The 14,354-nt window shown below is 34.2% G+C and overlaps 1 protein-coding gene across 2 annotated transcripts in view; it reads right to left on the bottom strand.

Moving 5' to 3' along the window:
* The window catches only part of DYNC2H1 (dynein cytoplasmic 2 heavy chain 1), a 293,258-nt gene extending 279,885 nt beyond the window's left edge, over positions 1 to 13,373 (bottom strand). Inside the window, exons 1-10 of one of the 2 annotated variants that reach the window (XM_087433636.1) lie at positions 13,099 to 13,373; positions 9,305 to 9,475; positions 8,739 to 8,874; positions 7,014 to 7,132; positions 5,859 to 6,003; positions 4,834 to 5,066; positions 1,827 to 1,961; positions 1,610 to 1,723; positions 1,380 to 1,491; positions 924 to 1,048 (exon numbers count right to left, since the gene is read on the bottom strand). In XM_087433636.1, coding sequence (XP_087289762.1) covers positions 924 to 1,048; positions 1,380 to 1,491; positions 1,610 to 1,723; positions 1,827 to 1,961; positions 4,834 to 5,066; positions 5,859 to 6,003; positions 7,014 to 7,132; positions 8,739 to 8,874; positions 9,305 to 9,475; positions 13,099 to 13,293 — 1,485 coding nt within the window. In that variant the 5' untranslated portion in view covers positions 13,294 to 13,373. The remainder of the gene's footprint in view (positions 1 to 923; positions 1,049 to 1,379; positions 1,492 to 1,609; positions 1,724 to 1,826; positions 1,962 to 4,833; positions 5,067 to 5,858; positions 6,004 to 7,013; positions 7,133 to 8,738; positions 8,875 to 9,304; positions 9,476 to 13,098) is intronic. The other variant, XM_004427391.3, reaches the window with a different exon arrangement.
* Between the last annotated feature and the right edge of the window lie 981 nt (positions 13,374 to 14,354).

The raw sequence follows: 14,354 nt of genomic DNA, 5'->3' as shown, positions 1-14,354 counted from the left end.
TCTCATAGGACCACCAAGGTATATGTGGTCCATCCTTGATCAAAATGTCATTATGCAGTGCATGACTGTAAACTTAAACATGTTAAGCAATAATTTGGGCCCTTTGCTAAATGCTCTATTTAACAGCTCAAACAGTAATTAGGCCAATTTGAGTGGCAATTAAAGGAGAGAAATGCCTTTCCTCCACAACTGTACAAAGAACATTGTAGCACGTTGGAAAGCTAATGACAAAATTAGGCAGAATAGTCCAGAAAATAAAACATCAAAAATACAAACTTGTATAAGTAGAATTCTCAAATATGCTAGCCTTTACAACAGTCTATGTCCACTTGCTCTTAATCACAGATTATAACCAACTAACATTTATCATGAGTCGATTGTAAGACATTGTACCATATATTAATAAGTACATAAGATTCTTAGATCAATTTTGATAATATTAAAATAATAGTCCTTTAAATCTATAAATTGCTGCCACTACTTTAGGCAATGACTTAATTACCTTTCAACTTTCCCATAACTTCCTTTCAACCTAGAATGATTTACTTACATAAACATACTTGCAGATAGACTTTGCAACTACCAAGATTTTGCAATGACACATTTCAAAGAATTAAAAACGATTTATTTTCAAAGAATTTTTTTAATCCAGTATAAAGGATGCTTTCCTCTTGAATATTTTTTTTAAAAGGGACTTACCTGGAACAACTGCAATTGGAATGATAAATGATTGGATAATTATCTCAATAACCATTAGAATCTCCTCTGCACACTTTTTTAGAATTCTACATTTCACATGAAAATTAGATGGATATGCCAAAGAAAACAGAATGTTTTCACTACAGTTCTAGTGTGTAGAATTTAGCACATTAATTTAGCACATTTTACAATTAGTATTCTTCAATTTTTATTAAAACTAATACCTTCAGTTCCAACTGGCGAACCCAAACTATATTATTGACAACTTCTGAAAGATTTTTGCCAGAAAGTGGTCCAGATGCATCACCAGGAATTCCTCGGCATCGATTCTCAAAGTCTAATCGAAAATCTATAAAATTTAAATCAAATAAATGATTACATACAGTCAGCAAAGATCTCCTAAATGCCTTCCATGTACCAAGCACTATGTCAAATGTTGCGGATAGAAAAATAAGAGTTGGCCCCTTACCCTCAGGAACTCACCATGTATCAAGTGAGACAGAGAAAGAAATTAAGCAGTTAATTCAAAAAATCTGTCATGTATAACAAAAATAGTAAATTATTCTTCAGCATATAGACATCATAAAATGTAGTCTTAATCCTAAACGGTATAACAAAGAAAAAGTAACCTACAAAAAATATTTTCTCAAGCATACACTATAATTCCTGATAAAGTTTACCTTTAACTGAGTCCACAAGTCTCGCCAGTAAAGTTTCTCTTTCTAGCATCAATTCTTTGCTTATAGTTGGACGCTTCACCAATTCTTTATATTTCAGAAATGCTTGAAGAAGCTAATATAAAATAAAATAGGTATATGTTCATCCCAAGTGGATTGATTTGGTAAATACACATATATCTCCTAAAATAGCTAAAGGGAAATAATAAAAGTGAAATATTTCAATATTTTACCTGCTGTGGACTATCCTGAATTTCTGATATATAATTTTTCAATTTTCCTGCTATTTTTTGTTCTGCAGGTGCGATAATTTTTTCATATTGAGACACTGCGGCTTTCCATAAAGGCTAAACAAATTAACAATACCATTAGACTTTAATGTTTTAAAAATTTGCTTTTTAAAAGAACAACACAAACAGGAAATTATATAGACAAACATATATACTCAACCTCAGTATATGGATTATATTGCACAGGATTCAGGCCAGTAAAAGGTTCAAATACTCGAGCCAGGCATATGATTTTCTCTTCACTGGCAGGTAAAAAATAGAGAAGCTTCTCATGAATTGTTCTAACAGCCAAGACCTAAACCATAAAATATTAAAACAACACACTTATTTAAATCTGCACAAATAGGTCTAAAATCTAAAGACACTGGACAAGAATTTCTTTAAATTAAGTTCTCTGAAATAAACAAAAAAGTGAAACTGTAATCTTGAGAATTACTACTCATCAATAATCAAAGTGATTCTCAAAGATATAACTGTATCATTGCACTACTATCAATCAGTGTGCTCAAATCTAGTGAAAATATATAAAATCTTAATATTTTTAAACTATGTTTAAAAACTAAAGCTCATTTAAGTAAAGTTTTAGAATCTCTCCTTGATATAGCAAAAACTTGATTTTCATTATTCTGCGTTAAATTTCACTTCTAATAATGAAATGTTATGTTAACAATTCTATTATGTACAATTTACAAACAGCTGGAAAACAAATTATAGTATTTTGTATATAAAATTTCCATCAACAATCAAAAGTAATCAAAAAGGTTAAGTAAACCTTAACTTTACTTACTTACCTACTTGAGTTGGAAATATCAGTATAAACTCATGATTTATTTTTCTCTTGTTAAAAACAGAAATACCACTTTAACAACCCTATCTACTGAGAATACCTAAAAACATTGATAACTAAGTAATATTTAGCACTTCCCCAACCAGCATGTTGTTGCTAAATACCATTTTCCACTAAAAAGAACCAGGCTCTTTGGAGAAATGACTAATTCCAGGTATGAGACAGAAAATGTACAAGATAAGCTGGTACATTTGGGGGGGCTTGAAAGCAAGGAAGTTATCAAAGGAATATTGGATTCATGTCAAAATGACAAAGGAGCCAACTTAAAGGGGCACTCACTGCCCAATGATGGAACAATTTGAGTATAACAATAAATACAATAGATTGAAACACATAACATATAAAAACCCATGGGTTCATAATGATACTACTAAAAAACATTTCATTGATCACCTATGGAACTTACTATGACAATAACTAATTGTTCATTGTTCTAAAAAGTGATAAGTAAAAGGAAAGAAGTAATTGTCTATAATGCCATTCCTGTACAAACTATATTTCAAGGTAACTAAAAAATTAATGAGGAAGACAACGAACCTGAAATCAACAATCCAAAGAGGCTTATGCACCCCTATGTTCATTGCAGCACTATTCACCATAGCCAAGAAGTGGAAGCAACCTAAGTGTCCCTCGACTGACGATTGGATAAAGAAAACGTGGTATATATATACAATGGAATACTACTCAGCCATAAAAAAAGACAAAATCGTCCCATTTGCAACAACATGGATGGGCCTGGAACGTATTATGTTAAGTGAAATAAGCCAGAAAGAGAAAGACGAACACTGTATGATCTCACTCTTATGTGGAATATAAACCAACACATGGACAAAGAAAACTGTACGGTGGTTACCAGGGGCGGTGGGGGTGGGGGTGGACACAAGGGGTGAAGGGAGTCATATATATGGTGATGGACAAACAAAAATGCACAACCCAAAATTTCACAATGTTAAAAACCATTAAAACCTCAATAAAAAATAAAAAAAATTAATGAGGAAGAGTTCTCCCATTATCACTACCAAATGCAGACAAAACATTAGAATTAGAAAATCACCACTTTGCAACTTCTCATGATCATCAATGGCTGCTGAAATCATTAAGAAAAGGTTGATGGAGAACATTATAACAGATGGGTCAGGCCAATTATACCTGAACCCACAGATCAAACTTAACTCTCTGAATGTGAGAAAATCAGACACTACATGCCTCCTGATGTAACATATAAGAACAATACAGCTCCGCCTATGAAGTAACCTGATTCAAGTGAACTACAAAAAAATTTCTGAGGGGCCGGCCTGGTGGCAAAAGCAGTTAAGTGTGCGTGCTCCGCTTCAGCAGCCCGGGGTTCGTGGGTTCGGATCCCGGGCGCACACCGACGCACCGCTTGTCATGCCATGCTGTGGCAGCGTCCCATATAAAGTAGAGGAAGATGGGCACAGATGTTAGCTCAGGGCCAATCTTCCTTGGCAAAAAAAAAAGGAGGATCAGCACTGGATGTTAGCTCAGGGCTGATCTTCCTCACAAAAAAAAAAAAAAATTTCTGGGACAGAAAAATAGAACGTTGGTTTCTAACAAATGATAAGAAATTATTGTCATTTTGTTGGTGTGATAGTGATATTGCGGTTATGTTTTAAGGGTGAAAGTATATGATTTCTTAGATGGGCTTTAAAAATACTCCAGCAAAAAAAGGAAGGCAGGGAAGACAAAGATGGAACAAGAACTGAATAATGTCAGTAGTTGTAGAAATTGGGTGATAGATACAATGGCATTCATTATACTATTTTACTTCTGTGTATGTTTGAAATTTTTCATAATGAGAACATTTTTCATAATTTTTCAAATGAAATTTGTTTAAAAACAAAACAAATCCCCAAAGAGCTATGGTTCCCCTAAGCATAAAGGGAAAAAGTCAGCTTTGTAATCGTCACATATTCTAATTTTGCCTGTCCCTTCAAGCTAAAAATAAAAGTTCTATACTGAAACTCATAACTTATGTAATATCTGAAGGCTTCCATACATGGACAAGTGGGTTATCTTTTTTACAACAAAGAAGAACAAAATTGACATTCACAACTTACAAACTGAACAGTCATACACTAAAGAAAAAGAAAGGAGGTGGAAACCAGCACTTAGATAGTGCCTATCTGGCCCTGTACCAGATGACTGCCATAAATTATCCCACGTGAACTTGAGCTCTTATTCTCTCCCAAAAGTAATTTCTATCAGATATATAGTATTTATTAATTATAAAATACATTCGCAAAACAAGTGAGGACCTACTTCACACTTAAAGACAAAGATCCAAATAATCAAACGATACCTCTTCAAGGCGTTTGCCAAGTCTGTCAAGCGTTTCAGGAAAATATTTTTCATTTTTCCATGGATGGGGAACATAGCGCTGCCACACCTGACCTGTTAGATGATTACAGGCGGTCACCCACTGTTCACAAATTGAAATACCAGCTTTCAGATTTTCTTTCACAAGATAGTAAGGATCTTCCCACAGGTTCAAAGTTCCCAACTTTTTCTGAACAAATCTTCCAAATGAACCACCTAATAAAACATAAAGCAAACTTTTTAATGGAAATGTCTTTCCTACTGAAAATTTATAGAATACATGCTTATGACAAAACTAAAATAAGATACAAATTAGTAAACTAAGGATTCGTGAAATACCACATGCACACCCTTAGACTAGCACTGTCAATAACAAATATTTTTCAAAAACACACATGCACACACAGATTTGTTTGTATTTTTGCACCTTTCAATACATCATGTACACCTCTCAAGTGTAGAAATATATATATACATTTTTTTAAAGACTGCAGAGCTTACTGTATGGATGTAGCATTACGTAACCAATTCTCAATTGCTATTTGTTTCTACTCTTATATTACAAACAGTGCTGCAATAAATATCTTATATATACACCTTTATGTACAGTCTAATATTTCCTAAAGAAGGGTATTTGCTGGGTCAAAAAGCACATACACTTTTAATATTGACAGATAAGCCATTATATATAAAAGAACTTTTCAGGTCATTACAAAATAAAGTCTAAACACATACATGCAGAGGGACTAAAAATCTATGTAAATTTAGTTGTTTTAATGGTCAAAGGATTTGAAACTTATGATTTAAATTAACCAACTATATACAAATATCTATTTAAATAATCCAATATGATTTGCTTTAAAAGTTATGTTAAGCAACAATTATTACATTAAGGAGCATTTTAAGTAATTTAAAGGAAAGCATTTCCTTTAAGCATTTAAAGGAAAAAACATAAAACAAAATAAAACAGGCTTCCAAAATTTCAAAAGTTTATTTCTTTACTAGTACCTATGATATCTAAGAGATGTAACATCCGTGACTCAGGATAATGATCATGCTCTGTCTGTCTCCACACATCATCTACAACATCCCGAGTAGTCTCCACTAGGTCAACTACTTCCAATAAGGATAGACTGTCCAAGTTATAAAACTCCTAAAATCAAAATGCATTAATTTTTAAACATAATCATACTTGTACCATGAGCAATACAGTCAAAATGTTCTCAGACTTTTTCAACTGCTACAACTCTAATATCTGCCATATTATTTTCTCCTCCTTTTTCTACCAGATGATATATTACTTCTTTATGCAAATAGTTCTGTAAGTTCACAAACATAAATTTCACGGAAGCCAAAAGAAAAATAAGAATTGCAAAAAGTTTATTCATTTATTTTTACCCTTGGCCTAATTTTCTTTAAATTTGGATTCATTTCTTTTATTTATGCAATAGAGGTGGCCTTAATGTCATATATACACTATCCATTGTAGTTTACATATCTTTATTCCTTCATTTACCGTGTTGCATAATGTAACCAATAATACAATCATAGTACAAGATTTATTATTCTACATTTCATCCTTGTTACAAAAAAAGTTTAAAACCATTTCAAACACTTCATTAAAATGATATTATTGAAATAATACTGGGAATAAATAGAAAATTACTGTATATTTATTTTGAAAAGAATAGACTTTTTTTGTAACCATACTTTAAAAGGTCACTTATTTAACCTCTCTGTGGAAACATCAAAGAATAATAAATCAAATAAGTATAAAACTAAGACTTTTTATATTTCAGATTATTTCAAAATGCTAATTTGAATAAAGTGAACATTTTTTCAAAAGAACATATTACCTCCATGTGGATAAACCTCTGTTAGTGTATTAGATTTTTGTTTTTCCCTATCCACCAGCAGAAAAGTAAGTATGTTTGTGAGAAAAATATTTACTAGAGATTAGAATTTAACTTTTTTAAAAGTTTGGATATCTAAGTTGTATCCACGTTAAATACACACCTTAAGTAAACCCTACAACATATGAAGGATATATTTTGTTCACAATCATCAAGCAATGATTTTAAAACAGAGATAAATCTATTGAAAATTGAATTCTAAAGTACTGTTATCAAAAGCCTGATATATAACTATGTATGAATCACATACTCTTGCAATTGTTTCAAATAATTCTTTAAAATAACTGGCTCTTTCTTTACTAGTCTGTTTATTTCCACGATGAGCTTGTTCTATCCAAAACTGGAACTCATCACTTGGTGTAAGAATACCTGAAAAAGTGAAAAGGAAAAAGAAAGAAACATCAATTGAAAATGAAAATCCAGAAAGTTATCTGGTTCATTCACTGATTTTGCATATTTCCTGATTGTTAAGGATATACAGAAAATCAGTTTTATAATTTCTATCAACAGAAAGTTCTTACTTAAATCCACTGGAAACAATAACAGCACCAAATTTATACTTCACATTAAGTTTGTTCCTCAGTATGATTCCTATATGTCTTTATAAACCATTCATATCTGTATTGTCAGTCTGAATCTTATATCTATGGGTTTGCTTCTCCAGCACAACGCTTTCCTAAATCTAATTCCAATACCATTCACGCTATTGAATAACATCCAAATTGGAAATGATTATAATTTAATCAATAAATGTTTGCAGTTTAATTTCAAAATACGAGCAAATTAAAATAATTTTACTTTTAAATTTGCTTTTAAATTTCCCAATGAACTGGACAAACTCTAGCTGCCTAATCACATACTGGAAATAAAAGCACTATTCTTTCTAGGTCTGTGGGGTTCAAAAAGCATATAATTTACTGCTAAAGCAAAGTATAAAACTATATCCATTATTTTAAAATAATGACTTGTGTATGTCATGCATTTCTTATTAGTTGTTCATATGAATAATAATTTATCTACAGCCATAATAAAATTATAATTAGCTTCAGATAAGATACATTTTAAAAATAAAAGTCAATAGTCTATTATCTTTGCAAAGTATACAATTAGGGTAAACCTCATTATTTGTGGATTTACGAATTCACCTACTTGCTAACATTTATTTGTAAACTAAAATCATACTCAGTATTTTTATGGTCATTCTCAGGCATGTGCAGGGGAGTGAAAAATTTGAGTCTCCCTACACATACATTCCCAGCTGAGGCTGAACAAAGTGACACCACCTTCTTGTTTCCTATCTCCTACCGTAAACAAATGTCCTTTTTATAGTCTATTTAGTGCCATTTTTCTTTGCATTTTTGTGCTTTTTGTTGGTGATTTCGCTGTTTAAAATGGCCCCCAAGCGCAGTACTAAAGTGCTGTCAGTTCCCAAGCAGAACACCTTGATGTGCCTTACAGAGAAAATACTTGTGTGAGATAAGCTTCACTCAGGCATGAGTTACAGTGCTGTTGGCCATGAGGTCAATGTTAATTAATCAACAATACATATTAAATAAAGTGTCTTAAACAGAAACACACGTAAAACAAGGTTATGTGTGGAGCAGTTGATGACAAGGTTATGTGTTGAGCAGTTGATGAAAATGTTATGACCAGAGGCTCACCGGAACCTAACCCTGTATTTCCCCAGGGAGTAATGGTTCTATACTCGCTAACTCAGTGTTCACGGTGACTTTACAGAATATAACTACTGCAAATAACAAGAATCAACTACGTTTCTATTTCCATGAATTGCACATTGTTAAAGATTACATTTTCCACTTCTCCAAATCCATATAAATCTATTCATTTAAAAGATGCTTAAGCTCAGAGAAGATCTAAAAGTGTGGAAATAAATCTGTGAAGAAATACATTAATTTACTAATGTAATAATAAGTCAATCATTTTGACCTTCTTTGATTAAGCAATGGTTATATACCTCGTGTATCATCTTCCTTAAATTTCAATTTTGATAAGTTAGTGTCTGATCTTCGTAGAACTATACCCAACCCAGATTCTAGTTCACTCAAAAGATTCTGAAGTTTGGGATCAAAGTTTCTGCTCCATTCCTGATCCTAAATAAAAACAGATAAGAGCAAACACTGATCAAAAGCTTGCCAATCAAACTGGCCTCCTAAAATACTGTCGAAAGAACTAAGTCCAAATACATCTGTTTCACTCAAAGCCTGACACTACCTCTATCTCATTAGTGAGAAAAAGAATCTTTTCAACAGTTAAAACTTTATAAAGATCATCTACTATAGCAATGTAAGAGCTTATGTGAATTGCATTTTATATCTTTCTCCAATTTCTCTTTGTCAACAAAGCTTACTTTAAAATTAAAAAAAATTAAAAACAAATTATATTTTAATTAAAAAACTAAAATACTATGATACTAACAGTAAATAAAATAATAAATATTTATGTTTGTGTTTATGAAAACTTTTATCAAAATATCTAGGTTAAAAAAAAACAATGACCATATAGCTACTTTAATTTACTCACCTTTAACAACATTGGTGCAAATACTTGCCGTATTGCTTGGTAAAGGGAATTTATAGGTGATTCTAACATAGATGAAACAAGAATGTTATTATGTAGATTCTGATCAGTAATTACTTCAGGTCGCAGCTTGAAAAACACCAGCACTTTATCTTTTGTGTCAGCAAAATCAATCTAAAGTGATAAACAAATGATTTTTAATGTTATCTTCATAAAAGTTGATATTTGAAAGAAGTGTTTCCCTAAAATGTTGTATCACTGTAATTTTATCCCTTGGAAAAATAATTACTTTAAAAATAATTATAGTGTATTACAACCAATCTAAGAATACCTGGGTTTTAAAATGTATCCCCGCTTACATGTGATTGTATCATAAAGCTACTTTAACAAGTGATTTATACACAGAAAGCACTATACAAATATTGCTAACATACACTGTTAAGTACTCCACTCCAGCCAGATTCAGTAAGACTACAGATCAAAGCTGTGTGCCCCAGGTAGTGCACACTAATGAGTAGTATACTTCCCCACTCTACTCCAGAAAGTCTATAACAAGGATGTTAATTACCCTCTTATCTGAAACTGGCATTTTAAAAGGTGCTTTTTAAGTTGTATATAAGCTCAAACTACCAAAATGAACTTAGGTTATCTATCTCCTAAAATAATCTTTACCTGACCCAAAAATTTTTCTTTAAAGTATTTGAGCATCAAACTTTATTAAATTGTTGTATAACTAGATAAAATTGGAACTGGTGAGCTAAATTGGAATTCACTAAAGCAACCATGTTTAAAATAGGTCAGCTCACAGTAATTAGTTCATTAGCTGAAAAGCATACTGCCCAAAGCAAGTTTTTGCATTATATATACATTTTCACAGTTGTTATCATTTCTTTTTCCAGGAAACGAAGGCTATGCATTAAAAGAATTTCAAACAAGTTTACTGCTGTACACGAAAAACACCACAGATGAGTGAGCTTTCGTGCTACTTTATTTTGTCCTAATCATTACATTTTTTAGCCACTAGCAAGGAATTGGCATTTACTCGGTATTGCTGCAGTTCTCAAACTTTCATTTTCACACATTAGAATTCTATTGCTAGTATGATCATTTTATTCCAATCACAAGCAAGTGAGAGTAACAAGCTGAAGATATGTAAATTTGAAAAATTCACTCTTTAGTAATTAAATAGTACATACTCTTGTACTTTCCTCCTCCCACCTATCTGAAGAAAGAAAATTAAGAAAATATACATTTTATTATCATACTTTGAAAACAGCAACTATAGTCACTGGCCAAAGCTCCCTGGGGCATCAGTCAGGACAATGAGTTTTGTCCTAGCAAAGTCAGAGCTGAAGCAAAGGATCAGCTGGCTACAGCTGCTCATCATTCCCCGAGAAAAGGAAAACAGAATCAGCACTCCTAGCTACCACTCGACTGGCAACCATTATTTCCTCGTAACTCACTATAATTTGATAACTATTAACTCAAGCTGTAAAGTTGTTCTTTTCTGAGGTTGCAAAATACCTCTATCACCTACTGGGATGGATCAGAGATCAGCATACCACAACCTGCTGCCTGTTTTTGTACAGAGCATAAGCTAAAAATGTTTTTCACATTTTTTAAAAAATAAAAAGAATATTTCATGACACATGAAAATTATATGAAATTCAAATATCAGTGTCCATAAATAAAGTTTTATTAGAATGCAGCCATACTCATTCATTTACGTATTGTCTACGGCTGCTTTCACACTACAATGGCTGAGCTGAAGTTGCGATAGAGACCTTAAGGCATACAAAATATTATCTGGCCCTTTACAGAAAAAGTTTGCTAACCTCTATTCTATAGCATAAACCAGATCACATCTCCCTTTTGCTTAAGATTACCAATGACTTCCTATTTCACCCTAAATGGTGTTCAAAGTCCTAAATGATCAGCCCAGGCCATAATCTTCCACACTCTCCAGTCATTCATTAAACTTCAGCAATCACTCTGGATTTTTTTCCTACCCCTTGAAACTAAGGTGAGATCCAGCTCAGAGTCTTGGTACATATTTCTTTTGCTCAGAACACTCTTCCCCTAACGTCTGCCTACAACTCATCATCCAAATCTCACTTCAAAGGTCACTAATCCAGACAGGTATTCCCTCCTACTCTCTTTTACTGCAGTTCTCTACCCCACTCCCATCATTATTTTAACATTACTCTATTTTCTCCATAACAGCACTTACCAATACCCAAAATTATGTCACATTATATATCTATGTGCATGTGGTTAGCCTATCTTTGTCCACTCGAATGTTACTCCTTGAAGACAAACTCCGATGTGTTCATGGCTTTATCCCCAGCACCTAGGACAGTACCAGATCCATAGCAGGCACTCAATAAATATTTGTTAACTTATTAAATCATGCTGACTCCCAGACATCTAAAGTGTATCTTAAGACATAACAAAACATTTCAAATATAACTAAAAATCTGTAGCATAATGTATGACTAAAAATAAAATACACTGTTGGGCTCTACCAGTAATAGTATTAACTCAAAAAAGTTATAGCTTCAATTTTCAACACCTAACCCAAGACACATTTTCACAGATCCAAACCTCTCTTCATCTTGTTTTCCCATTACACTCTAAACTTTCAGTGGCATTCACAGCAGTGTGCCCTGATTTTATAATTTGTGAGTATATGTCACCCTGGACCACTGGAGTGAGGTTCCGGAAGGGAGAAGCAGGGGGTCCTATTCTGAATTATACCACCTATTAGAGAAGTGGAGTAGTTAACACTTAGGATGTAACCTTTGTGCCTTACTTTCCTCAGCCATAAAATGGAAATAAAAATAGTTCCTATCTTATAGTATTGTTGTGAATATTAAATGAGCCAATACCCATAGCGTGCTTAGAACAGTGCCTGACATAATGCAAAGAGAAAATAAATGTTAGCTGTGATTATTCATCCTTATTAAACCCACCAAGCCCAGCAAAGTGTCTTGCATATATTGAGTTCAAAACAGAAGTTTATTGAACAGAAATGAATTAAATCCAGGACTAAAGATTCATAGTGAACGGGGTGAATGATTCAATCATCCTGTAAAAATGCACCCAATGCTTGCTGTGTGTCAAACACTCTGTTAGACCTAGGGATATGGGTGAACACAAGAGGAAGAGGTTTAAAATGTTTATGATTTGTTAACCTTCATCCATTTACTGGGTCCCTTCAATGTGTGAGGCAATTTTTTACTCTCAGGTTTATATATGTAAGTCCTGATTGCAAATGCAATCATCTCTTAAACAATTCTGCCAGTGGAGGCAGCAGTGAAATAAATAAATCAATACATCATACATTGTACATCCGAAAAGAATTTAAACTTTGTATTATATCATTTCGTAAAAGATTTGAATTCCTAACTCTTTCCCCGAGCAACTTTAAACTCAGTGCAGTGCTAACCCAAAAAAGATACACTAGAAGTTGCCTCAAAGAACTTCAAAAGGGAGAGAAAAAAAATTTTTAATAGCTAAATAAGGTAAATGTTTTCTTTTCAGTTACAATCCATCTGTAATCTTTAAAAAAAAAAAAAACTAGAAAAGAATATAATTGTTCTGTTAAGGTGTGTGGACGGGGAACCTCCTTTCGTCAGATGGGGGAATGCAAGCTTGAGGCCAACGCAGCTAAGGCAGAGACAGCCTTAGGCTCGTGAGGAGGATCCCACGAGGAAAGCTGAAGCAGCACCCGACATCTCTCTGGCTGAGTCTGGGGACGTCAAGAGAGGTCAGGGCACGGGTGGAGAGAACCATACCGTGTTGGAAAAGGAGATTCCGGCGTCGGATCGCTGCACCCTAAGGAGCATCTCGTTCCCGTCATCCAAGAAGTTGTTGATTTCAGGACAGCTGTACAGCAGTGGCTGGTCCCAGGGTTCCGACACCAGTCCAAAGTAATTCTGGGTAGTGGTGAAGATGAAAATCTTCCGAACGTCCCCGGTTCCGCCCGCCATGATTTTGGAGAAGGGAAGAGGGGAGGGAGGGCGGGCAAGAGGGAAGGAAGAAGAAACCAATCGGGAGGGAAACCAAGGGAAGAGTAGAGCTCTGCTCAAACGCGGAGCCCGCCAGCCAGCCCGCAGCGCTTCGCGGTTGCCAGGGGCAGTCGCTATGGCGACGGAGCACTGCGGCCTCGCCGCCGGCGGCGCGCAGCAGACGTTACCATCTCGGGCACGCGCACGCAAAGCTCGGAGACGATCGACCACCTCGGAGCTCCTTAGTTACTCGCCGCGGTCATCGATTGTAAGGAATTCGGGCAAGTGTATGTCAGGTCGCAGAACCTGCCTTTTATTTTTTCTTCTGATTTGCTATAACACATAATTAGGAGGGATATAGCTAGTCTTCAAGTGCCGCAGCGCGACCTGGATTTGGGAGGGCTGGGTTTTAGTGCTCCCTCTCCACCTGCCCCCGTTAGCAAACCACTGCGTTAGCGTCAGGTTCCACATCTGTAAAATGGGGAAATCCTATCTAGGTTGTAATGAGTATTTTAAGAGATGACTATTTAAAAATCATTTTTTAAAGAGGCTGATAAAGAATAGGAGTTCGCTACAGTGTTAATTTACTTCCTCAATCTTCCTGCGCTCCTTTCTGCATTGGTTTCCCACCATCACTTTTATTTTGTTATCCTATTATTAGCTTCAGAAAAATTTAACCAATTTTTCATCACAGCCATTACCTGAACACCCAGCAATATTTGTAAATAACCAAAACATACAATGATACTTGTTAATTTATGTTATAACAAGCACAACTAAATACTGAAGAAATACAGATATGAAATCAGGCTTCATCATTTTCTACCCCATAGCATCGCTATAAACTACTAAACTGCTGGTCATTTATCCCAGTTTTCATCAAAGACTCTGAATTCAATCACTATCTTCTAAAAATATTGACTACATGTTGGTGTGTGCCAAGTGATGAACTATGCCCTGGAGACATAGTCCCTGCCCTCATAGGATTTTTGAACTAGTCAGTCATCATCTCAGCCCTGATTTGAGCCATCATCCTAGGGAAC

The sequence above is a fragment of the Ceratotherium simum genome, chromosome 7 (assembly GCF_057802395.1).
Source record: "Ceratotherium simum simum isolate JZ-2026a chromosome 7, ASM5780239v1, whole genome shotgun sequence".
Lineage (NCBI taxonomy): Eukaryota > Metazoa > Chordata > Mammalia > Perissodactyla > Rhinocerotidae > Ceratotherium > Ceratotherium simum.
This window is presented reverse-complemented; position numbering and strand designations above follow the sequence as displayed.